Source organism: Callorhinchus milii, unplaced genomic scaffold (assembly GCF_018977255.1).
Source record: "Callorhinchus milii isolate IMCB2004 unplaced genomic scaffold, IMCB_Cmil_1.0 Scaffold7, whole genome shotgun sequence".
Taxonomy (NCBI): domain Eukaryota; kingdom Metazoa; phylum Chordata; class Chondrichthyes; order Chimaeriformes; family Callorhinchidae; genus Callorhinchus; species Callorhinchus milii.
Genome location: NW_024704748.1, coordinates 26,647,465 through 26,672,845, shown reverse-complemented (window position 1 = coordinate 26,672,845; position 25,381 = coordinate 26,647,465). Strand labels below are relative to the sequence as shown.

General features: G+C 41.5%; 1 protein-coding gene across 1 annotated transcript in view; it reads left to right on the top strand.

Moving 5' to 3' along the window:
- The first annotated feature begins 2,253 nt into the window (after positions 1 to 2,253).
- The window catches only part of LOC103186548 (nebulin-related anchoring protein), a 45,040-nt gene continuing 21,912 nt past the window's right edge, over positions 2,254 to 25,381 (top strand). Inside the window, exons 1-19 of the mRNA XM_007905654.2 lie at positions 2,254 to 2,417; positions 2,601 to 2,695; positions 3,712 to 3,796; positions 4,952 to 5,056; positions 5,277 to 5,381; positions 5,646 to 5,750; positions 9,030 to 9,134; positions 9,603 to 9,707; positions 10,510 to 10,617; positions 11,484 to 11,600; positions 12,249 to 12,353; positions 13,867 to 13,974; positions 14,375 to 14,479; positions 15,343 to 15,441; positions 15,923 to 16,027; positions 20,167 to 20,274; positions 21,538 to 21,645; positions 22,498 to 22,695; positions 22,988 to 23,092. Of these exons, the coding sequence (XP_007903845.2) occupies positions 2,349 to 2,417; positions 2,601 to 2,695; positions 3,712 to 3,796; positions 4,952 to 5,056; positions 5,277 to 5,381; positions 5,646 to 5,750; positions 9,030 to 9,134; positions 9,603 to 9,707; positions 10,510 to 10,617; positions 11,484 to 11,600; positions 12,249 to 12,353; positions 13,867 to 13,974; positions 14,375 to 14,479; positions 15,343 to 15,441; positions 15,923 to 16,027; positions 20,167 to 20,274; positions 21,538 to 21,645; positions 22,498 to 22,695; positions 22,988 to 23,092 (2,040 nt within the window). The 5' untranslated portion in view covers positions 2,254 to 2,348. The remainder of the gene's footprint in view (positions 2,418 to 2,600; positions 2,696 to 3,711; positions 3,797 to 4,951; positions 5,057 to 5,276; positions 5,382 to 5,645; positions 5,751 to 9,029; positions 9,135 to 9,602; positions 9,708 to 10,509; positions 10,618 to 11,483; positions 11,601 to 12,248; positions 12,354 to 13,866; positions 13,975 to 14,374; positions 14,480 to 15,342; positions 15,442 to 15,922; positions 16,028 to 20,166; positions 20,275 to 21,537; positions 21,646 to 22,497; positions 22,696 to 22,987; positions 23,093 to 25,381) is intronic.

Genomic DNA, 25,381 nt, shown 5'->3' with positions numbered 1-25,381 from the left:
CGTCCCACACGCAGCCGTGGATTGAGTGACCAAATTATTATTTTTTTGGAGGGATTATTGCCCCCGGAAAACGATCCGTCAATCGACTAATAACTGGGTCCCTACTTACAGCTGGGCAAACAGAGGCGTGTGGCGTAAGGAAACTTTTCAGATCGCTTTTCCAGGGCTAATAATCGCTTAAAAAAAATTGGTCACTCAATCCACAACTGTTTGCTGCCGTGCGCAATTGGCTGTTGCGTTTCGCCCACAAAACACCCAGTCACTACGCTTTACAGTATATTCCGTGAAGCGCTTTGAGACGTCTCGAAGACGTGATAAGGCGCTGTGTCAAATGCAAGGATTATTATTATTACATATTCTGTATTGAGTTACGGAGAGTTGGCATGAGTAATAAAGTTATAATTTACTGTAAGGGTTTCGGATGGCATTTTAAATCACGTGAGTGACGCTGGAATGAAGCAGCGTATAAACCTCATGATTAAATTACTCACTGATACATTTAACATTTTTCATAGAATATGTTACAGTCGCAAAATTGGAATTATTGCTAATAATGGAACAGTTGGAATGACGAGGTGCGGTGTCATCACTACAGAATATTGACACGTGATTCACACGTGGGCGGGTGTCAGACTGAATATTGCACAGTGTCGCCGGTGACCGGAAGCCACAATTGAGTATCTGTAAACACTGGGTAAATATTGACAAGAAATTGTTTATAATAATCCAAAATAATCCTTGCGTTTGATATGGCGCTTTTCAAGTCAGGAGAAGATCTCAAACTGCTTCACAGGATCTGCTGTAAAGTGTAGTGACTGTGCATTTCGTGGGCGAAATTTTGCACACAGCACTGACCCAATTTTACGTGGGGGATCGCAAGCCAAGGCCCGTGAAAAAAACTCCCTTTTTCTTTTCGAATAGGGCCATGAGATCTTTTGATCACCCATCTGAACAGAGATGGAACCTTTGTTCAACATCTCATTCAAAGGACGGCACCCACATCCTTCTGTCCCACCAAATGAGGCAGCGCCACACCTCGTTGTCAAGACAAGCTGGTGCTTTACGAGCTTCAGTAATAAGGGATTTGGAGCTCACAGTCTAGGTTGGAGGTGGTCTACCTGTGGCTCGCGGGCTGCAATTGGCCAACGGGCCATCAAACAGTGGCTTGTCAAACATTCGCACGAGACTAAGTGAGTCTGTTTTAAATCAATGTGTTGTTGCCATTTTTTCTTGATTGGATATCTTCTTGATTTGTGGCACGAAGCAAGAAATATTCAATCCAGAACATTTATTTTGTTGGCCGACCAAAGAGGTTGACACTCCAGAGTAGTGCCATCCTTCAAAAGAGACATAATATAATATATAATATAATAATAAGGTGCTATAGCAAATGTAAGGACTATTTATTTTATTATTATTACTATTCATAAAAGAGGAAGGTACAGTATCTACTGATAACCTTGCCAACAATCCCTCAATTAAATTTGTTGGACATTGAGTTGCTGAAATTGGCTCCAATGTTCTTCTACAAATACAGTCAGTCCACTTTACAATGATTCTTGTGAAGATCTTTGAAACGTTTTGATAATAATAATAATTATCCTTGTATTTGATATAGCGCCTTATCACACAGTTGAGACGTCTCGAAGACGTGATGAGGCACTATATCAAAATGCAAGGATTATTATTATTATTTCTTTTCGTGGGGGGGAAATTTGTGCCATTTCATGGCGTGGCTGAGGTCAGTGTTTATTTTGCACAATATTATTGCTGGCTTCTATTTTGGGATGGGGACGTTCATTGAGCTGAGCTGAGCCGAGGTCACACTCCAAACTTAACACTGATGATACAAGGCGCAGACAATGTAGGTCAGTCCCTCTTCCCACCTTCTTTGGCTTGACAGCTCCAAGAGACCAATCCAGAGATGGTCTCGATCAGTCACAGGCGCTTAATAACCAATGGCAAGGGCAGCGTCAGCTATGAAATGAACCTGTCCTTATGGACGGATTGTAAGTGACAAGAGTGGGAAGGGAGTAAGAGAAGACAGAGGCCAGAGAGGAGACAGACAGAGACAGATACACCGACAGAGAGAAGACGAGATAGATAGATAGATAGATAGAGAGATAGATAGATAGATAGATAGATAGATAGATAGATAGATAGATAGAGAGAGAGAGAGATAGATAGATAGATAGATAGATAGATAGATAGATAGATAGATAGATAGATAGATAGATAGATAGATAGAGAGAGAGAGAGAGAGAGAGAGAGAGAGAGAGAGAGAGAGGTGGAGGGTTCTGCCCTTGTACTAAAATATAAAAGCTTCTCTGATCATTTCAACCACAACGATGAATGTTCCTTGCTCTCGTTGTGGCTGCAACGTGTATCCCGCGGAGAAATTAGTTTGTATCGATCAGGTGAGTTGGAACTTGTCGTCTCAATGTCTCTTGTTGCCTTGAGTTTTGTTTTAATTTTCTCAAATGTTTCGCACGATTGTTATGATTTTTTTTTAGAGTGGGCGGGAGGGAGGAAGGGAAAGAGGAGGAAGGAGTGAGTTTATTTTATTTTATTTTATTCTCCCTCTTTTGCTGTTTCCACAGACATGGCACAAGTCTTGCTTTCACTGCGAAGTCTGCAGAATGATCCTAACAGTCAACAATTTTGTCAGTCACCAGAAAAAGCCCTATTGCCAGGCGTAAGTTACCGTGAAGTCTTAACGAAAACTATGCATTTATTATATGTATTTATACATATATATATACACACACACCATGATACTATTCAAATGTCCAATAAGACCTAAAATAAATGATTTTTTATTGTTTTATTATTAAAATGAATGATATCGTGACTTTTTGGTCACTCTGTACGCCTTGAAAACTGACTCGAGTTTTTTTTAAACCTCCACTAATATTAATAGACAGCAAAAAGTATACACGCACACATACATAGTCAGGACAGACAGCTGGAGAGGTTAGAAATAAGCGATCTTTAACAAGGAAATATACTATCAAATAATTCACTATTACTGTTGAATCGCTCAAGGAGTTTTTCGTTAAATAGATAAAAATTTTATAAAATATCAAAGTGCACCATTTAATACATATGTATGTAGTTTATGAGTTTTCTACTTTTCTGCGCGCACACTACGTTTCTATATTTAGATCTAAATGTGTGTCCATCCGAACATTCTTGAAACTATTCATAACAGGAGCTCAACTTGTGTGTGTCCTAAATGAAATAGATCATTATTTCTGTATAATAATATCTTGCATTTGATATAGCGCCTTATCGCGTCGTTGAGACATCTCAAAGCGGTTCACAGAATACACTGTAAAATAAATTGACCTTATATTTTGTGGATGAAACCTATATAGATATATATAGATATATATATAGAGAGAGAGAAGCAACAACAACTTGCATTTATAGAGCACCCTTCACATGCGGTAGCGTCCCTGAGCGCTTGACAGTGGCGGAGTCTGACCCCGAGCCACGGTCAAGGAGGAAGGTCTTTGGGTGGGATTAGAAGGCGGGGAGGGAGGGGGCAAGTCGGAGGGATGGAGGGAGAGATTTCCAGAGCTTTGGGGTGTGGTGCCTGAAGGCACGGCCACCGATGGTGGAGCGGAGGGGACGAGGGACAAACGGAAGCTGGTATCTGGTATGTGAATCAATGTGATCTTGGTAAGATTTTCTATTTTAAATCCACAGGCACAACCCAAAAAACAACAAATTCACCAGCGTCTTGGAGACACCTATGAATCTGAACGTCAAAAAACAAACCGAGTCCAGTGAGGTGGGTAAACACTGCCAAACAAACACATATGTTTACAAAGTGCGTAACCTTCAAGGACAGCTCAAGGGGCAGATTAACTAACGTACTGTTTGTAAGTCAGCCCACACCCCATTATTTTATTTCAGATTTTTGTACAAGCCTCGATACTCCCTCCCTCCCTGTGAACTTGGAAAAAAACACACATCCCTGATAGATCCCTGATTTAATTCTGCCCCAAACCAGTTACCCCGATGACACTGGAGCTCTGGAAGTTCAGACCGTTTACAAAGAAGTTGCAGGAAATTTAGCAAAACGTCCCTCTCGCTTTTAGTCACAGCCGATCTTCCGGAATGAAAGCTGTGTTACAGCAACATCTATTTCTGGACAGCAACTGTGATGTGATACCTCACTCCTTGTCGTCTCGTTTCATGTTGTAGAGGTTAAAATTATATTCCCAGTGCCACAGCTCTCCCCCCCGCCCCCCTCCTCAACCCACCTCCACTCTGTTGCTTTCAATCACGGGTTATTAACTGTCCCGAAGTTCCTGAACCAAGTGGAAGTTAAGAGCATGGAATTAACATCTTATGTCACGCGACATTTTGTCCTAAAGTGATCCTCACCATAACTTGAATAAGCTGCAAGCTTAAACAAGTGATAGGTCCTGAAAGATACACTGACTATATGGACTTAGCAACTAACAAGATCAGTGCTCACACCCGCACCTTATTTTTTCCTTTAACCTTGCCATCATTCTTTTGCTGAACAATAACAACAACTTGCATTCAAGTAGCTCCCTTCATACGAGGTGGCGTCTTGGATCGCTTAACAGTGGCGGAGCCTGACTCCAAGCCAGGGGGAGAGGGGGCAGGTGATCGGAATAAACATGATCTATTTGGTGCACGTTATATTTCTGTGACTGTTCCAGAATTTGTATCCCTTGTTCAGTGTGAAGGCCGTATGTTATAGACATTTAGCTCGGGGCCAATAAACCCTAGCAGGTGTCACTGAGGTTATTCTATTTTGTTTGAGCTTCAGCAGCAGTGATAATAAACACGTTTGTGGTTGTAATTAAATTTATGAATCGCAGCAGTTTTAATTAAACTGTACGAATTTGGACAGTACATCACTTTATTTAGCCTCACACAAAACAAATGTTAACTGAACTTTTCTACTTAGATTAAGTACCGTGAGGAAGGAGAAAAATTCAAATCAGTTTTCCACTGCAGTCTGAAGTCACGGGAACTGCAACATGCCAGTCATGTTCGGAAACTTTCAAGTAAGGTAAGCAATTTAATCTTATACGATAATAATAATGTTACGGGAAACAAAATGTATGATCAATTAAATTACATATCAACTTAAACGTGCGATCTTTCTAAAACAAATTTTGTTTCGGGAGTTTGACTGAACTAAGTTATTTTGATAACATGCTAAGACTCCACAAGGTTCAGCTATGATCATGAAGGTTCCCTGCTGGTATTCTGTTTCCTCTGGTTTCTAGGTGGACTATACGAAAGATTGGGATGAAGCAAAAGAAACCTATCACCTCCCATCAGACATGCCTTCGATCCTTCATGCAAAGAAAAATACTGAACTTTACAGTAAGGTAAATTGTTAATAGTTTCTCAGCTTTAGCGCAATTAGCTGCCGCGTTTCGCCCACAAAACACACAGTCACTACACCTACACTTTACGGTATTTTCTGTGAAGCGCTTTGAGACGTCTCGAAGATGTGACGAGGCGCTACATCAAATGCAAGGATTATTATTATTATTAATTGTGGCCTATTAGGATTTGTCTATGTTAATGGTTAGAGATATCAACAGCTTGAGTCAGACAGCAGATGACTTTCCTGTTTGTTCATATTACAGAAAGCTTACCATGCTGCGTATGAAGAAGAGAAAGGCTGGTATTCCTCTTGTGCTACAAATCCAGAAATGATTCGAGTCGCACAAGCACAAAAAGCTATCAGTGATGTGAGTGAAACAAGACGGGATTTCAATAGTAAATAGTTTGATTGCTTAATAAGGAAGTGATCGAATGCTGTGTTAAATGGGGCTGCAATGTGCTGTGCTATGTAATATTGGCGTAAATATAATAATAATTGAAAACATCCACGTCCAAGGCATGGAATCAATGGCAATTCATCGAGCTGAATTGACGTAAAATACAGACAATGATGGAAAATACTTGAACACATGCGTTAGATTGGGCTATTGAGTGACAATTACATTAAAGGAACCTATTCCAGGGTAAGGAAGAAGATACTTTTGAGTATCTCGTTAATGTGAAGTTGTTGTGAACGAGGCTAATTTAGTTCACGGTGCATCTCAAGCATGTCTTATTATTAGTCAAAGCAGGTTGTTTTAACCCTGCATATTTCTCTCGGAATACTGTGCAGTTTGTGGCCCTCTACCACTAGTCATTGGCATTCAGGAGAAGATACAGCTTAGAACAAGGGTCAGTTCAGGGCTTAAAGCTTCAAGTCCTGAGGAAAGATTCACAGAATCAAACTAATTTTAACTTGGGATAAAGAACAGGAGGGGACATGAGTATTCGGAATGCTGAAAGGAATAGATAATATTTACCTAAAGTCTGACGAGACTCGGTTCAATTACAGAAATAGAGAGCACGATACGAGGTTGCCAAATTCCACCTGAGACGAGAGACTTTTTTTGTTGAGGCTGATAAAGCTAATGTACAGTATTTAAGATTTTCAAAGTAACCTAATGGTTGCAATCCTGTTGGGACCAAGAAAATGCCAACCATGGAATGTAGACTGCCATGGCTGAAACACGTAGACTGGAATGTTATATCGATACCCGGGAGCATTGTCAGAATGTTTAACGATACTCTAAGGTTTTGCTTTATTACCATCGAAGATCAGGGAGGAATTTCACAGAGATTTATCTGGTCGGAAGCCCCCCAGACCATAAAATATTAGGGTTAGGTCCTTGATGTAACAAATTGTACATGTTTTTTGAATAACATGGGCTTAATAGGTCAAATGACCTTTTATTGTTTTACGTTAACAGTAATATGACAACAACAAATTACATTTATATAGCGGCTTTCACATTGGGAGGATGTCTCAAAGGACTGGACAGTAAGGGGTTTGCATCTGAGCTGGGGTTTGGGATCAAGAGGGGTGGAACAAGCATCATTGATAGTTGGACTGTAAATATAACAACAACTTGCACATATATAAGGCCTTTCACGCGGGATAGTGTCCTGAGGCACTTAATACCCATGTTGATGAAATGCTGCTCGATTTTAGCATCAATTATTGACTTATACAATGGGAAAATTCTTTAGATAAGGGTAACTTTGCTTTATAAATGGTTGTAATATTGGCCGTAAACAAATCAGGCCTTTATATTTGTACTAAATAACATGGGACGTTATTTTGCTGATGTATTGATTTAAGTACATTTCAGCCTGTGTACTCTCAATTAATATTTGAGTGAATTGGTCTGTGTTATCCATACAGTCGTCCATGTCTGTATGTTATCTAAAGACCGTAGCCAAGGGGAGCAACTGGTGACCTTTAGTGCACAGTAACAAAATCTCTTGAACAATATACGGTAGTTGCAGATGCAGAATGTATTTTTGTACAAAGAGTATAATTGGTTTATGATTGGCTTCAGATTATTCCGTATAGTTACATAATGAGAGCTTGGGTCCATCGGTTTATATTTCATACTGTTTTATATCCACGTTCAACGACAAAGGGATTTTAATGGAATTCATTAGGATATTGTCCTTTTACACTGTAGAATGTAGGTTTGCATTCCACTCAAAGTGAAGAGGAGGCCAGCCTGATGGATTCAGCACCAATGGCTATAAATCATGAAGTTTGAATGAGTTGTCAAACATTGAAGTTGTTTTTAATCTCTGGAGATTGGGTATTGATGGGTTCACATTCAAACCTTCACCACTCTGCTATTATATCATATTTAATGCATCTAACAGTGCTGAGCTTCTCATAGAGTGATGAGATTTAGATATTTTACACAGACCAAAACTATTAGGTGGAAATCACACCTGGGAATAGTAGGCATTTAAACTTCTATCCGGGATTCAGGTGTTTCTTGGAGAGTTCCATAGAGGAGAGAGGTAATAATTATCATTGCATTTGATATAGCGCCGTATCATGTCTTCAAGACGTCTCAAAGCGCTTCACAGAATGTACTGTAAAGTGAATTGACTGTATATTTGTGGGTGAAATACAGCAGCCAATTGCGCACAGCAGCGTTCCACAAACAGTTGTGGATTGAGTCACCAAATAATATAAATATTAATCAAATAATATATAAATATGATAATATATATTATTATATAATAATATATATTATATAAATAATACCAAATAATTTTTTTTTCTCTTGAGAGATTATTATCAAGCATGTGGGAATCAAACCCAGCTCTCTCGCTTGCGAGGCGACTGCTCTAACCACTGAGCTACAAGACTCCCCAAGTAGCATGAGAAGCCTTTCTGCTTGAAGGAATTCAAGCCTACATTCTACAACGCTGCAGGACGCTATCCCACGTGTAAATGCAAGTTGTTGCTGTTGTTTACAGACCTCTGAGTGTTCCTTACAGGCATCTTAGATGGTTGAAAAACAGAGGCATAGACTTGCAATGTTCCTCTCCTCAAAGATCTCACGAAGAGTCAGAAATTGTGTCTCTAAATTAAGCGGAGCTAACCGCATCAGCTTACACTAACCACATCCCGTCTCTCTTCCTGACCTTCAAGCTGGCTCTTGTGCTATGTTGTTTGTTCTATCTTGATCAATGATGTCCCTCCAATATTTCAAAGCTGGGACACTAAATATGCCAACCATGCATGCTTAAAGATAACACAGGTTCCTTGGCTAAGGTCCGCGCCCAAACAAATAGCTAACAAATGATGGATGATGAATGGGAACTGGCTCGGTTCATCTGAGGTAGAGTGAGGCTGCCGTTCAAATTAGGAACTTCTCTCCAAGAGAATGAGGTCAAGTGGCCACACGTGGAAATTGCTCAGCCTCAGCAAATTATAACACAGAAATGATATAACGTATTAAAAGACAGTTGGCGGGATTTGAGAACAGAGTTCTGTGTTGTTGTTACGCTGCTCGGAATATTTGCTGGTGTGAAAAGACTGAGAAACAATTTTATGCGCGCGTTAATAGTCTCTGATGAAATTATGGAGTGTTAATGGGGTGTTGAAGAAAGATGAGGTGATACCCTGTGTATTTCTGAACCCCCTAAAGGCGGATTATAAACATGGACACGAAGAGCGAATTTCTCACTACACGTCCATAGCGGATACTCCAGAGTTACTCCGTGCTAAAGCAGGAGGGAGGTTGGCCAGTAATGTAAGTTCATTTCATGCTCTTATCAACCAGACATGAAGGTTGGAATTATTTTCCGATGACCTATTGCAGTTAACAGTCAGGCTGTTATGACAGTAAAAATGACCCACAGTTATTCAAACACTTCCAGCTTAACCCTGAAGGAATTTTTATCATTTTAAATGACGTTCCCCTTAAAGTAAAACATTGGAATAACTAACTCACTTAAGGCTTTGTTATTTTGGGCACGTTTGTGACCATTTTATAATGTTTTTCTGGATCCTATTCTAACGTGGACAATTGACTGTGATAAGACTATTTGGATATATTATAACTTACATACCAAGAACAAGGTTTACGATAGAATGTAGAGATGTAGCAGAATTACCTCTTCTAACTAATAATATTTTGTTCCTATATAATAACCTGCTTATTCTTTACCAAGTGTGTCAATTGATAATAGACCCCTATTGCCTTCACATCTTAAACCAGATCAAATACCATGAAGAATATGAGAAGCACATGAAAGGGAAATGGAGCCAAGCCGCAGGGGCTGAAGTTGCAATGGCAAAAGAGAACGGAGACAAGTGTAGTCAGGTTAGTTACGAAAGCAAAAGGCAAAGTGTCTTGTTGAACTCTGTGGGTTTGTGTGTATACAAAATTACAATACAATACAACATTACATTTGGACGGTGCCTTTCATGTCGGGAGGACATCCCAAGGTGCTGGACATTCAGGGATTTGGGCCTGAGCAGGGGGTGGGTTGGGATCAGGGAGGGTGGAAGGCAGGGAGGGTAGGAGAGTGGTCGAAAGCATGTTCGAAGAGGAGGGTCTTGAGATGTATTGACTTAGTTTGGTTCTAGTTATTGGTAATCTCCGAGTTTTGACTGCTTGGTCGCCAACGATTTCGAATTTGGCAAACTCCAAAAAAAGGCCAGTGAGCAGTGGCTGACCAGCGGGGTTCTGCTCGTGGCTTTTTAGTGTCTTTGCCGACTTGGGATTCGCAATTCGATGGCTGCTAATTCCGTCGTGAATTTCGCAAACCGGAAAGTTACAATCCAGAAGTTGCGACGAACGCAGCGAATCTGATTGGCGAATGCCACAAATTGATCCCAATCCTTTTTGATGACTGTCTCAGTGAATCGGCTGACACTTTCTTTTGAGGGGAAGGCCAGGTGTCTGACACGTGCAGAAACCCATCACTGGGCTGGAGTTTAACCGGCTAAAACCACACAGCTCGCCATTGAGAGCGCTGGTCTGGCAAGCTTCCTGTTGCTTATCCGGCTAGGACCAATTGTCAGATAAGTTGGTCAGGAGCAGATCACCCTACTTAAATATAAGATGTATAATATCCGCATTTTACTGATGTAACGGCTATGATTTCTTATGACTTTTACAGCTGAAGTACACTGAAGAGTATGAGGCCATGAGAGGCAAGGGAAGTTTCCCAGCTATGATCACTCCAGCGTACTGTACCGCTAAGAAAGCTAATGAACTTGCTAGCGATGTAAGTATTATAGATAAGCAAACCCCACAACTATCCAAGAATGGTATTGAGACACGGTCATTGAGTCAATTCAGAAATGTTCTACTGTCAGGCAGTCGATTTGGAATCAGCATACAGTACCAGATAATAATAAATCATATTAATAGATAATAATAAAATGATTAAAATAAAAAATAATTTGGTCACTTAATCCACGACTGTTTGTGGGACACTGCTGTGCGCAATTGGCTGCTCCATTTCGCCCACAAAACGTACAGTCAATTCACCTTACAATGTATTCTGTGAAGCGCTTTGGGACGTCTCGAAGACGTGATAAGGCGCTGTATGAAATACAAGGATTATTATTTATTGTTAGATAATCTATCTTGCAGTGATGTGAAGGGGCATCTACATTTCAGCAGATAAGCAGAATTGGCTCCTAATATTATACAACAATAGTTTTTACAGCTCTATTCATATAGCACCTTTCATGTCGGGAGGACATCTCAGATCACTTACCTTGATGTACTCATCAGCTAAGGCCTTCAAACTCACAGCTTGAGCTGCAGGGAAGGTTAGGCACGTATTCCAACATCTTTGCTAAGATACTAAATGTTGAACCATAAAAGCTGCTTAAATTTAAGTCATGATTCGACAAGGTGTGTTCTCAGCTCGAACAGATCCTATCCTTGAAAAACCTCTTATGCTAAACCAAGCGACTTTCTGTTGAAGGGTTGAGCTTTTGTAATACTTTATGAAGTTGCTTTAAGCAAATGTGAGCCTTCTGTGCTGGAAGCATCCCCTTCGTGTTAGCACTCTCGTTGTTCAGTGTGTGTGTGTTTACGATCAAGGCACTGTTTAAAAATAATAATGTGGTGTGATTGCAGCTACATTACAAGAAAGATTTTCAAAAGATGAAGGGAGCAGCCCATTACCACACGCTGACAGCTGAAGAAAACTTGGTGATGAAGCGAGCCCAAGACGTCAACAAGCTCTTCAGTGAGGTAAGAGAATCGTGATTATTAATAATAATGTTTGCATTTGATACAGCGCCTTGTCATGTCGTTGAGACGTCTCAAAGTGCTTCGCAGGATACACTGTCAAGTGAATTGACTGTAAATTTTGTGGGTGAAACTCGGCAGCCAATTGCGCACAGCAGCGTCCCACAAACAGTCGTGGATTGAGTGACCAAGTGTGAACCGAGTTTGCCCCTCTTCCCCTCCGCTCCACCATCGGTGGCCGTGCCTTCAGCCATTGTGCCCCGAAACTCTGAAACTCTCTCCCTCAATTCCTCCGCCTCACCCCTTCCCTCCCCACCTTCAAATCCCGCCCAAAGATCTTCCTTTTTGACCGTGCTTATGGTCACCCCCCCCCCCCCACCTTCCTCTCCTCCTGGCTCGGGGTCAGACTCCACCACTGTCAAGCGCTCAGGGACGCTACACCAGGAAGACATCTCAAAGCTCCTCATGAGATGCGCTGTAGTGTTGGGTGACTGTGTGTAGTTTGTGGGTGACAATTATTTCGTTTTGGAAAATGGTCTCACTTATTTGCAGAAAGGAAATATGTACCGTACAAATAAAATACAGAACATCTGATAGATATCCACTGAAAGGTCTTCATATTCCTGTTGTACTTTTGTTTTGTTTGGCCAGAAAAAGTACAAGAAAGACTTGGAAGCTTCGAAGGGTTACAGTGTTAACTACTGTGAGACGCCTCAGTTCAAGAATGATGCTAAGTTATCTAAGTTCACCAGTGATGTGAGTTATCCAAGTACTGTGTTGGGATTTGCTGTGCTAAAATAATTTGCTGTTGGGATAAGTAAGGACCCGGGCTTGCTGTTATTTTTTTTTTGGCAGCCGGGTGTCTGACACATGCGGAACCCATAAGAGTTTCCAAACCGAGCTGAGATTTCCACGCATCCCACCTACACATGGAAATCCCAGAGATAGATTGTTGGAATCGATTGCGCTCTCTCTCTCTCTCTCTCTCTCTCTCTCGCTCTCTCCCTGGAGGGACCCATCCTGTTTACCTAATTCCGGAAAGTATTAGGCACAGGTTGGCAAGAGCCAAGGCTTGGGGGGGACACCAGAGTGTGTGTCGGGGGTAACTGCTGGAGTCTAACCAGCTAAAACCGCACAGCTTGCCATTGATATTGCTGTCCGACAAGCTTTCCCGCTGCTTGTTATAAAATGGTAATCTTGAAATACAAAGATACGTATTTATTGCATTGTACAATCAATGTAAAGAAACACATTTGCTTCTCTACTCTACACTCTACACATATTGTGGGGTTCTGAGTTCCAGTTTTGGAATCCAATGCAATGCTGACAAATATGACAGTGAAGGGAAGCAGAACATGCCTTTTTGAAGTGTAAAGCTCCTTCTGTTCTGCTCTGACAGTGCCATTTAACAGCATTTAACCTTGGAAAGGCATCTCCCACCTTACACGACAGTACTTGTTACGTTAATATACAATCGAATAGGACAAATCTGATAACAAAGATGCCCTTTCTAAAATACACAATAAAATCTGCTTTATTTTTTGTAACCATTCAAATCTCCTGGAGCTTCAAATTAAACAATTGAGTCAGTATCTCGATATAGCAAACACTCAGCGTGAGCCACATTTAATGACAACTAATTAATATTCACCTGAGTATATCGCCCTTTATTCCCCAGTCATTCTCATGACTGATAGAGAGGAGATTAGGTATTGTTTCTCTGTGACTTCGGTTCAGATCAGCACGGTTTTAATGATAAACGATCGATCAATGGAAAAATTGCTTGATTTGAGCAAAAATGAGCACATAATGTTATCTGTGTGCGGTCACCCTTCAGATACATAGATTGTGTGAATTTATAAAGATACACTTTGCATTGTATTATCAATGTAAAGAAACATATTTGGTGTTGTTTTAATTTTTAAAGTGATCAGCTCACGACAGACCCCAATGTCATTCACAGGTGAAAACGTTTTTTAAAAAATATCTGCTTGTCATGCATCCTTATCTGAAGGATTTTACACCATGGGTTCAGTACAACAACAACAACGTGCACTTATATAGTGCCCTCCACGCAGGGTAGAGTCTCAGAGCGCAGTAGGCTTATCGTATGGGATTCCTGTTATAGTGCCCGCCTCATTCTGATTGACTGACCATAGCTAAGGATGAGAGCGCAAAGACTGACAACCAGAAATGTGTGCGTAATGTTTGAGTAATTTCTATTAAAATAACGGGCTACTTGAATTTTGCTCCTCTGTTCTCTGTGCAGCTCAAGTACAAAGAGGCGTACCAAAACCAAATGAGAGGCCACTATGAAGGGGTTGGAATGGATAGACGCACATTGCACTGCATGAAAGCTGGAAGCCTGGCAAGTAACGTAAGTCGAGTGAGGATACTGGAGATACTTAAAACATCTGTGTGTCGGCCTAGCTCGGTTTGGTAGCGTTCTCGCCTTTGCTCCAAAACTGTTGTTGGCTGATCGTGAGCTCAATATGAGATGTTGTAACATGCAAAGTTGTTGTTGTAGCTATTCATGTGGGGGCTGCAAATGCAAGGCCCTACTTAGGGGGATTTTAAAGATCCCATGCGCTATTTGAAATCCTGGCCAACAATCCTCCAGATAAAGTTGGTCATTCAACGCGCTGTTAGTCCTGTGAAGTGCTTTGAGATGTTTCGATGATGTGATAACACCCTCTGTCAATTGTAGGGATTATCATTATCTGATATTTTATTTCCAGTATCCAAGTACTGACATTCTAATTCTTTCTGTCCTTTAGCTGAAGTACAAAGCCAACTCCGAGAATGACAAATCACTCTGCTATTATCCGGCTGATGTTACGCCTTCGTACAGGGCGCAGAAGAAGCTCATCCCGTTGAAAGATGTAAGACTCACCAGGATTATTTGTTTTCTTACCTGAGGTCCTTATTGTCATCATTGGCTCTAAAACTGGCTGGTTTTGCAACTGATGCAAAGCCAAAAGGTCGATGGTTCTAACCCATGTTAGAAGTAATTCTGTCCATCTGTGACCTGCAATTAAAGCAGAACATTGGGGAGTGGGTGATGGGACTCTACCCCTAGAACTCCATCTCGAAATCCATCTGTCTTGTCCCTCTCTATCCATCATTAAAAGCTTCCTGAAAACCTAATTTATTGACCCTGCCTACAGTCACCTCCCTCACTACACCTGCCATCTCCCCCCACGTTCCACTCAGTGTCTGGCCTCATTTTGGGAAGTCTTTCGAGACGTTACCCTCCCGGCAAGACACGATGTGAATGCAAAGTTGTTGTCACAGTTATTATTGTGGTGGCCGCAAATGCAAGTACTTATCAAGGGACCCAGAGTGTAACTGCATGTCAACGGCATTCTGAGGGTTAAATCATTTCGAAATGTTTCAGACTTCTTTAACTATATGCATTTGGGACCTGGAGTGAAACCCTTTGTTCACAGATGGGTTTGGACAAAGAACGACATTGGGTCTATTTTGCCTCATCCTTCCAGAATACCCACTCTGCCATCTTCCCATCACAGCATCAAACTGGTTATTTAAATGAGTCCAAAGTCCTGACCTCAACCACCATTGTGTAACCAGAAATACTGCCCTGGGGTCTGTCCCGAAATTGCTCTCCGCAACTCTTCAACCTACAGTCTCTTGTTCTCCTGCCTTGCTGCATCCTAAAGTGTAGTTCTGTTGCTTCAAGTAACATTTACTGATGTTTTCTCTGAATTTGCTCTCTTGGTTTCAGGTATATTACAGGCAGCGTGCGGAGAAGCTGAAATTCACATCAGTGGCAAACACTCCAGAGCTGGTGCGAGCAAGAATAAATGCCCAACAGCTGAGCAATGTAAGCATCAGATGCTCTCTAATTACCTCGGACAGAGCTGCCAGCCTCGGAGATCCACCAGTTGTATTTTTCTTTTAAAAGATCCTCTTTAAATTAGGGTTTTCTGGAGAGAATACAGAAAACGCTGTGTAAAAGGGATTTTTTTTAATCCTTTGTCTATTGAGGTTCAGTGGGGAGAATCTATTAAGAAGTCATACTCTTTGGCCTCCATCTTGCCAGTAAAGGTGGAAGACTCACTCCTGTTTTTCCCTCGTGCCCTCTGCCCCACCATCGGTGGCTGTGGCTTCTTCAGCCACTACGCCACAAAACTGTGGAACTCTCTCCCTCAATCCCTCCACCTTGCCCCCTCCATCCCCACTTTCCCGAAGACCTTGCAAGTTGTTGTTGTACTGCCATTGTGTTTGGAATCAGTTACAGTAAACTTGCTGTAGCATCCCGTATGTTGTTGGTTACTGCAACTGATGGGGCTTTCTTTCTGCAGCTGAATTATCGGGCAGATTATGAAAAGACAAAAACCCAGTTCACACTGCCTGTCGATGTGCCCCAACTGGTTAAAGCCAAGGCCAACGCTGATCTGTTCAGTAATGTAAGTACTACAAAGAGTCCTGTAGCGTATTGGTTAGAGCACTTGCTTCTCCAGCGAGAGGACATGGGTTTGATTCCCGGGCAGGGCGAAACTTTGGGCAAGTTTCCTTACTCCACGCACACGCTTCTGTTTACTCAGCAGTAAGTAGAAATCCGGTTGTTAGTCGATTGGCGGATCGCTTTTCTGGGGGTAATAATCCCTTCAAAATAAATAAAAATAATTTGGTCACTCAATCTACGGCTGTCTGTGGGACGCTGTTGTGTGCAATTGGCTGCTGCGTTTGTTTCGCCCACAAAATACACAGTCAAATTCACTTTCCAATATATCCATGTGAAGCGCTTTGAGACGTCTCGAAGACGTGATAAGATGCTCCATCAAAACGCAAAGATTATTATCAAGAGATTCCTGGTAGTAAAATGATCTTAATGCTAACAGTTTGCTGTGTGTGAGGTGCTTTGAGACGTTAAATGCAAATTACAATTGTAATCTTTAACATTAGCATATTCAATCTAAAGATAAAAGCGTGAACATCATTATTTATTTACTGGTCTCCTTTACTTCCTGAATAGACTTTATAATTTTTTTTAACAGGTTTATAAGTTCAGTCAAAACCAAAATCAAATTGCCATATCAATTAATCAAATATCAAACCTTTTAATAGTTTCTCCATTTACCCGACTGACCAAAAAGAAAGCTCTCAGTTTCTCCAGTCAGATTTAACAGTGGAGCTTCTAGTAATGAGGGAATAAAATGAATGCTATTTCATTTGTATTTTTCATTTGTGTTTAATAACAGTGAACTTGTGTGTCATTTTGCAAGAGTTACTGGACGAGACAGTTACAAAGGGACTTCCATGTTGGGAGGACACCTCAAAGCGCTAACGATGCTGGGTGGGATTCCTTGCTGGGGTTGGGGGTTGAGGGGGTAAAGGGAGCGTAAAAATGACCAAAAGTGAAGTCGAAGCGATTTATTTTAGGCCAAATACTGGCTGAGGAATTGATTGATCCTCGCAACCCTTGGCACAATGGTTTGTTTTGAAGCCACCTTCTTGGATATTGCAAAGCAAGTCTGATTTCATTGTTTTTGAGGCCGGAGCAGTGTTTCAGCACTGAGAGGAGTTTTTAAACTTCAGACCAGACTGTTGTACCTACGTCGGGGTCAGTGGGCTGTTCGGTTCCATGGACAGGATAGGAACAAGTAGGAAAAAAAAAGAAAAATAATAATAATTTGGTCACTCAATCCACGACCGTTTGTGGGAGACTGCTGAGCGCGATTGGCTGCTGCGTTTCGCCCACATAATATACAGTCACTACACCTTACAGTATATTCGGCAAAAAGCTTTGAGATGTCTCGAAGATGTGATAAGGTGCTCTATCAAATGCAAGGATTATTATTGTTATTATTAAAGCAGAATAAATCCCATTTTCAGTTTGAATCGCACTGTGCATTTCGGTCGATGCTGTGAAGTATAAATATGTTTTCCGTTCCGAGCCCAGCATTAATGAGCGTGTCCTACTTACTCTAGTCAAACCTCGGTGACTGGCTTGTATATTGCGGGGGCCTCTTTATAACGGAGGAACATGCTTGTTTCAATTGCTCAATCTCAGCGCTGGTTAGAATTCAGTCAGATGGAACCCACTGTTCATTTCCCTGGTGATATTACAATGATATCAGGCAGTTTTGATCTGCCGGCAGCTGGCTGTAGTACCAAACAGAAGTCAGAAGATGGCAAGCTTATTCTGTGCAAAGAACACTCGCTGACTTTGTGGCATGCGCTCAGTCAGTCCCTGGGTTCCATCAGTGTACACTTACACAACTTCGAAGCTTTTTTTTTATTGTTGCAAAGAAAAGCACAACTTAATTTACTCGAGGTATAATAAGGTTAGTCAGAATACCAACAGCTGCTGGTTTGACATTTTTTCCCCCCCCCCTACGGTGCCAATCTTTAAATATCTTACTTTAGGATTAAAGTGCACCTATGTTTCCTATAGCTCTCCTGTTTCCTTTATGCCACTTCTACACCGTTTATAATAATAATCCTTGCATTTTCTACACCGCCTTTCGCATTGGGAGCGCGTCTCATAGGATTTACTGCAAAGTGGAGTGTTGCCCAATTGTGCCACTGCCCAGCACTCTGGGACGCTACCCTGCGTGAGGGGGCGCTATTATAAATGCAAGTTGTTGTTGCTGTAGCAATGTCCCACAAACAGCCATGAAACGCAGGTCCGATTTTTTTTGGGGGGGTGGGGCGGGAGGGGAGTGGATTGTTGGGCAGGACACCAGGAGAAACTCCCTTCTCTTTTTGAATAGTGCCAAGGGATCCTTAACATCCCCCTGAGCAGGTGGCCAGGCCCTCGGTTGAAAGTTCCATCTGAAGGACGGCACCTCCAACAATGTAGGGCAACTCGGAGCTGCATTGGAGTGTGAGCCTCGACTCTGAGTTCAAGTCCCATTGGGGGGCTCAACCCCACAAGCTCCTGAGTGCTGCCAACTGAGCCAGGCTGGCACACCCTTCAAATCATGATACAAATTAAATCAGCAGTTTTGTTTGTCCGTCGATCAGGTGCCGGTTAATATTAAGCTTTGAGGGATGAGTCTTTGCTGCTTTAAAAATAAACGGTGGAGTTTAATTTGCGATCTATTTGAACGAGATTCCTTCGTATGGAATCCGAGTCACTCTTTTCCAGTAACCAGAAATATATCACCCCAACCCATTGAGATCTACTTCCGGAACTGAATTGCCATGGGTCGATGGGATTTCTTGAGGGATCCTTGTAAGAAAATAGCACCAATTGGACTCCACTTTGTGTTTTCTGATACATAACAGCCATGGAAATCATTTCCTTTCAAAATCAACTGCAGGTTTTTCTTAAGATTGTAAGAAACGTGAAGCGTTTGTGAATTCATATACTATTGGAGGTAACGGAGCACAGTTTATTACAGCCAGCGACAAAAATAAAACATGTCCTTTTTCATCACATCTGCCAGCGATATCTGTTAAAAAGACAGCTGTAAAATGGCATCGCACTACAAGAGATTGTGGTGATAATTAATGTTTTTAGTGCAGCTTCAATCATGGATCACTTCCAGCATAAACAAATAAAAGATTTCAGCTGCTGACAGTGGAGCCCACACTTTTTACAACGTGATCTGGTCTTCTGAAAGGCTTTTCTCAAGAGGGTTAGAATATTAGAAACGAGGAATAATGATAATAAAAGAAACATAATCTTTAAGAATCCTTGCATTTGATATGGCGCCTGTCGCTTTGGGAGGAGGTCTTAAATCGCTTCACAGGACCCATTATAAAGTGTAATGACTGTATTTTGTAGACAAAGGCAGTAGCCAATTAACGTTGCAGATCAGCCTTGATCTAATAAAATGGTGAAGCAAGCTTGACAGGCTGTATGGTCTACTCCTGTCTCTATCTTCTCGTGTTTTTACATATGGCTTTGTGGTTGGTTAATGGGTTGAGTTTACTGGTGGTACAAATACTATAAACCATGAAGGGGAAGTTTGATGAACTTATTATTCAGATGCAGGCCTTTTTAGGTGTCTTTACTCTGACGAGCTCCTCTTTCAGGAGCTAAAAGGGTTAATAGACCCATCACGTTCCGCTTTTTTTTAAAAAAAAAGAAATCTGTAAATGTATGGAACAGGACCCCGAGGGAGACAGACAATGGAAGCAGAAAGCGTCGTCCGTTTCAAGAACAAATTAGATAGATTTCTGTTAGAAAATAATATCTCGGGATACAGTATATAGTTTGGGACACAAAATGTCAAGCGACTTCTTATGTTTGTTATGTTCTTGTTAAAATCCATCCCAAACAGGGAGCGCAAGACACATGCATAAGCAGCATTTAAAATGAGCTCACTCACATCATTTTGTTTTCATTTTTAATATTGTCTCCAAGGAAGCGGCTGTTATGGGGCCAAAGTCAAATGAACTTGGGCGGGCTTCACCTAATTCCCGGCGGACACCAGTCCATAGCATAAAACTGCTCCTGTAACGTACTTCCAAGATTTGGAACGAAAAGAATGAAGACGGATATTACTTTTGACACAGCGAATGCGGCTATTGCCTGATATGTATGCAAATCTTATGTATTTTCTTTTAATTTGAGTAAACTCTGTGTCCTCAGATCAAGTACAAAGAATTCTGGGAAAAGAACAAGGGCAAAGGGTTTGAGATGAAGCTGGATTCAATAGCTCTTCTGGCTGCCAAAGCCTCTGGGGATCTGGCAAGCGATGTAAGTTGCTGTTTCTCTCTCTCTCCGGCTCTCTCTCTCTCTCATCAGTTTCCCCTCAAACCCAAGATACACAGCCCTATCCGCAGATTGCTGTGGATTCTTGTTAGCCAGGCACACTGTTAGTTGAGATGCCTCGCAAAATTGCTCCAGGTACCATCACAAACAAACTTGAGCAACGACAGCTAATTGCTGTTCATTCCAATAAAACAAGGCTACGGTTTTATTGATTGAATGTGAAAGCGTTGCTGCTGATGGAGTGTGGGTCCAGTGGAACTATTGATGCATTCAGAGTTCTATGGAAAGGTTATTAAGGACGCATGCACAAACTGGGTCAGACATTTCTAACTAATCCCAGACTAGGTCACTAATGGAAATAGAGCTGCAACATTCACCCTGGTACGACGTAAAAGTGGTGGCTTCCATTATAAATATCAGGAGGACACAGAGGGTGGCCTTAGGGGAAGTTGTTATAGATAGGCCATTGGAATGGACAGTGGTCTAGAGTGGGCTCAATGAGCCAAATAGCCTCCTGTTCCTATGTTCTATACCCTGCTCAGATGTTTCTTCATGATACACGCATGTATTGGCAATCAGTTTTGTTGAGGTGACCTGTTAGGTGGAAATGCTATTGCGTTCATTCCAAAAGCCAAGAGTTCTAAGGGAACAATTGCATTTTTCTCACTTGAACAGAAAAGACTTGGGTGGGATAATGGTGGTGGAGGGAAACTTTGATAGAGGTATTTAAGATTATGAAGGATTTGGATAAGATACATTTACATTTACATTTTTCTGCTGCGTACAAAATGTCAAGAACCTCTAGGGGGTGACATCTGCAGAATCAGAACCAAAGCGAATGGGAAATCAATGCAGTCAACATCGTTTTAGTAAAAGGATGCGAAAGCAGTCTACCAACGCAAGTGGTGGAACAAGAAACTACAAAGAATTTCAAAAAGGAACTAGACAAGTTCCCGTCAATTTAAAAACACAATTCAGGCTTTAGATATAGACCCAGCAAGGGAAGCTTGTGGTAGATTGGATGGATTGGCTCATTAATGGACTGATAGTCTGTTAGTATATTAATACTCTGAAGTGAGATGGATTGCACATTTTACTTTTCCACTGTACCAATGAATATCTCTTGGAAAGATTGATAAATATTTCAAAATCGCCTGCTTGGGCTCCACCAGTAGACTATCGCTTTTTAATTTTATTCTTTTCCACCCGCCCCACCACCCGCCCCGCACACTCGACACTACATGAAAGATAAAATACAGAGAAGCTTACGAGAAAACCAAGGACAAAGCAGTGGGAAGCAAAGAGTATGATTCGAAGACCCTACATTCTCTGCAGGTTTCCAAAATGAGCAGCGAGGTACGTTGGAGAAGATAAAATCACAATCCCATTATTTTATTTTACTTCCATTCAATACGCAATTTAAATTAATTACAGGTTGATGATAGTGGAGCCCTGTAGCTCAGTGGTTAGAGCACTCGCTTCACAAGTGAGAGATCGGGGTTCGATTCCCGGGCAGGGCAAAACTTTGTGTAAATTTCCTTACTCCACACACCCGATAATAGTCGCTCAAGAAAAAAATATAATAATAATAATTTGGTCACTCAATGCACGACTGTTTGTGGGACACTGGTGTGTGCAATTGGCTGCCGCGTTTCGCCCACTAATATACAGTCAATTCACTCTAGAAGACGTGAAAAGCTCTACATCAAATGTATCTATAGCAAAGATTATTATTATATAGATTAACACATAACGCAGATTATCCCCTCACTGCTTGGCACACTCAATCATTTTCCCTGCATAGAATCTTTAAATTGTATTAACCTTTTTAACTAGAATAAAACAATATAAAACAATGAAAATTCATTGCCTGTCGCATATTCATTGTTTAATTGCAATCTATTGATGTATAATCTCGCAAATTATACATGCAACTGGAGCTAAGGTATTTTCTAATAATACAATTATACAATTCACGTCGGAAAGACGGCTCAAAGCACTTTATACTACTTGCTGGGGGGTGGGAGCTGAGGAGTGTGTGTGTGTCTGCGTGTGTGTAGGTGTTGGGAGAGCTAATCAAAAGCACAGTAAAAGAGATAAATCTTGAAAGGAGCTTTGCAAGTGTGTGCGTGTGAGATATAGGGGCGAGATAATGAGATATGTTGTTTATGAACAATATTTTCATGTTAATTCTCCCATGCTAAATAGAGAGAATACAAGAGAGACTTCGAACAGACAAAGACCAAATTCCACCTCCCGATGGACATGGTGAATCTGACACATGCTAAGAAGGCTCAGGCTTTGGCCAGTGACTTGGATTACAGGACGAAGCTTCATGAGTATACGCTGTTGGCAGGGGACATGAAAGTGGAATGGGCAAAGAAAGCCTACGGGCTCCTGAGTGAGGTAGGTGTATTGAATTGCGTGGCCAGGTTATTTGATTTTAGAGATTCCCACTGGAAGGAGAGTAAGGACATTTTATAAGCTATTTACGAGAAAGCCAACAACGTAACAGAATATGTACTGATCATCTAAAGAAGTTTGGTGTTCTTGATGTAAATGCTCTTTTAGGTCAATGTGTTCTGCACTCGTTGCTTCAAAGCCTTCTCTGTTAAAAGCGCAACACAGTAATTTCTGTTTATATTAGGTCAATATTTCCAAATGTTAAAAACAAATGGTGTTTTAACTTTGGTTGCAGAATAAGTACCGGGCAGATCTGACCTGGATGAAGGGAGTAGGATGGGAAGCAGAGAGGAGTCTGAACGTGGAACAGGCAAAGAAAGCGGGAGATATTCTAAGTGAGGTGAGCAAACAACTGCATCAGCCCTTATTGTACAATGCCATTTGTAGGAGTTTGCAAAAAAAAACACAATACCAGTCGATACACCTGATAATAATTACCGCTTTGAAATGTACGCGTGCAAGTTCTTTCTCTCTCCCTCTCTCTCTCCCTCCATTTCTTTCCTAAACTTGACCGAGACATTTTCCCCGATACGTTCTTTGGATTCTCGTAAGGTGCTGGCCCGCAGGAATTGTTATTTCAATTTACCTGCAGGCGGCGACACCGCAGGCGGTGTTTTGTATCGAATTGGCTGGAACTCGCTTACTGCCGCACGTGTCTGGACTTCCCACTGATGGGTCACACGCCTTTGCCAGACGTGTTGTGAGCCATGAGTAGTGCTGGTGATTGATTGCCGATGAGCTCCCAAGGTCACTAAGGGTTATGAGCATTAGCCACACTTGCATGTTGAATACAATGACTGGCACTGGTGATGCGAATATGAATGAATGGACGAGTCGGGAACAATAGGACAGGCAAAATGGGTACAACTCGCGAGCGATGTCAAGGAGTGCGCATCAAGCCCTTCGCAGTCACAGGTCATGTCCTTCAGAAGTCACTCTGCCAGTAATTTCCGCAGCTTACTGCTGGTTATGCCGTTAGTCAAGAGAATACCCAACATCTCTTACGATGAATGATAATCACTCATCGTAACAGGCAGCGCATCGGTTAGAGCAGTTCAGTTCACTACACTGATGAATTGCAAACAGCTGGGTGCAATAGTTCCTGGCGAGTCCCATCTGGAAACGAGAGCGGAACGCAATAACGACTGTCCGAGTGGACCGTGCGTCCGTAAAGCACAGAGGTGCAAAGGCAGGTGGTACTTGGGGCTGTCGAAGGTCACTTCTGTCACCTCGGAAATTACCGAATTCAGTATAAGATGTGAAATTATGCGGATTAAACTGCATTGTCTCTTTCACTTTAAAATGTTAATGTAATTTAAAAACGACTAGCGCAATCTCTGCAGCCTGTTTTAGAATGCAACGAGGGAGAATGTGGCTGTTCTTTAGAACCGGGATCAACTTGCAGATCTCTTCATCACTGATGTCTGGCATGAAACCCGACTGAACCAAACCGAAAAGAGATCGACTTTTTGCTTCAGAGCCAGCGTCAAAGTGCCTGATCCAACAGGTGTGAGCAGAATATTCGAACGCATTTAGATTTTTTACTTTGAAACAAAACAAACTCTTAACTTTATATATATATATATAATTTTTTTTAAGAAACATTTTTTTTCAAAAAAACATGACTTTTGCAGTTCTTTTTAGTGTCGTTTACAATCCTAACACCGTACACACGGATTCTGCACAAAATGTGCCTCAAATAAATGTCAGCGTACAGTTCACTGTAATCACATTCAGGAGTGTTCACAAGTCAATAGATGTCAAACCACAAATAGCAAAACTTCATACAACAGCTGTTTCATATGGAAACCAAGTTCGTCATGTTATTAGGTCATATGTAAATCTACTTTAAAATGTCCTGGATTCCCCAGATTTTTTTGTGTTAAAACCACATTTGGCCAATCCCTTTGCTTCAATTCTTCAGAGATAAAATGTCACCTTGCATCTTCCTGCTCCCCACCCCCACACATCAACCAAGAAAGGGAAGCGAGAATCCTCACTACATGCCTTCGACTGCGCACACAACTCATGCAAATGGGGGCCACTGGAATTATTCATACACAGTGGTTCTGCATGCATGAGCAGAAAATATGCAAACACGACGGAGCAGGGTCTGTGGGCATATTTCTTTGATAAAGATTTCAGTTTTATCGTGGGTGAATTTTGCATACGTTTTTCTATTAAAAAAAAAGTTAACAGCCGCACCGTGACTGGAATTGGGCGACTGATATCGAATCTAACGCTGCGATTGATGGTGAGGTTTGGTTTCCCTAAGGGTTTGGTACCCGTCCAGGGCTGAGTGCATTAGCAGCTGTGGTTGGGTGCAGAGCAATTGGCTAACGTTAGGGCTGGAGGACACTTCAGGACTTTATCTTCAGGAGGTGGTTTTGAAGGCCAAACGAAGTGCCTGAACACAGCTAAGACCAAACCAGCTTTTAAATGGGGGAAAGATTGAGTTTGAAAGTTCTCATTAGTTTACTCATGTTTTAAAAAATATTATTAAATTACTGGTTGCCCTCCAAAAACCGTAACCATTTTAAAATCTTTTAACCATCGCCCAGCGTTGGTTAAGGAGCATGCTTTGGGATGTCCTCCCAAACATGAAAGGCACTATACAAGTATAATTTGT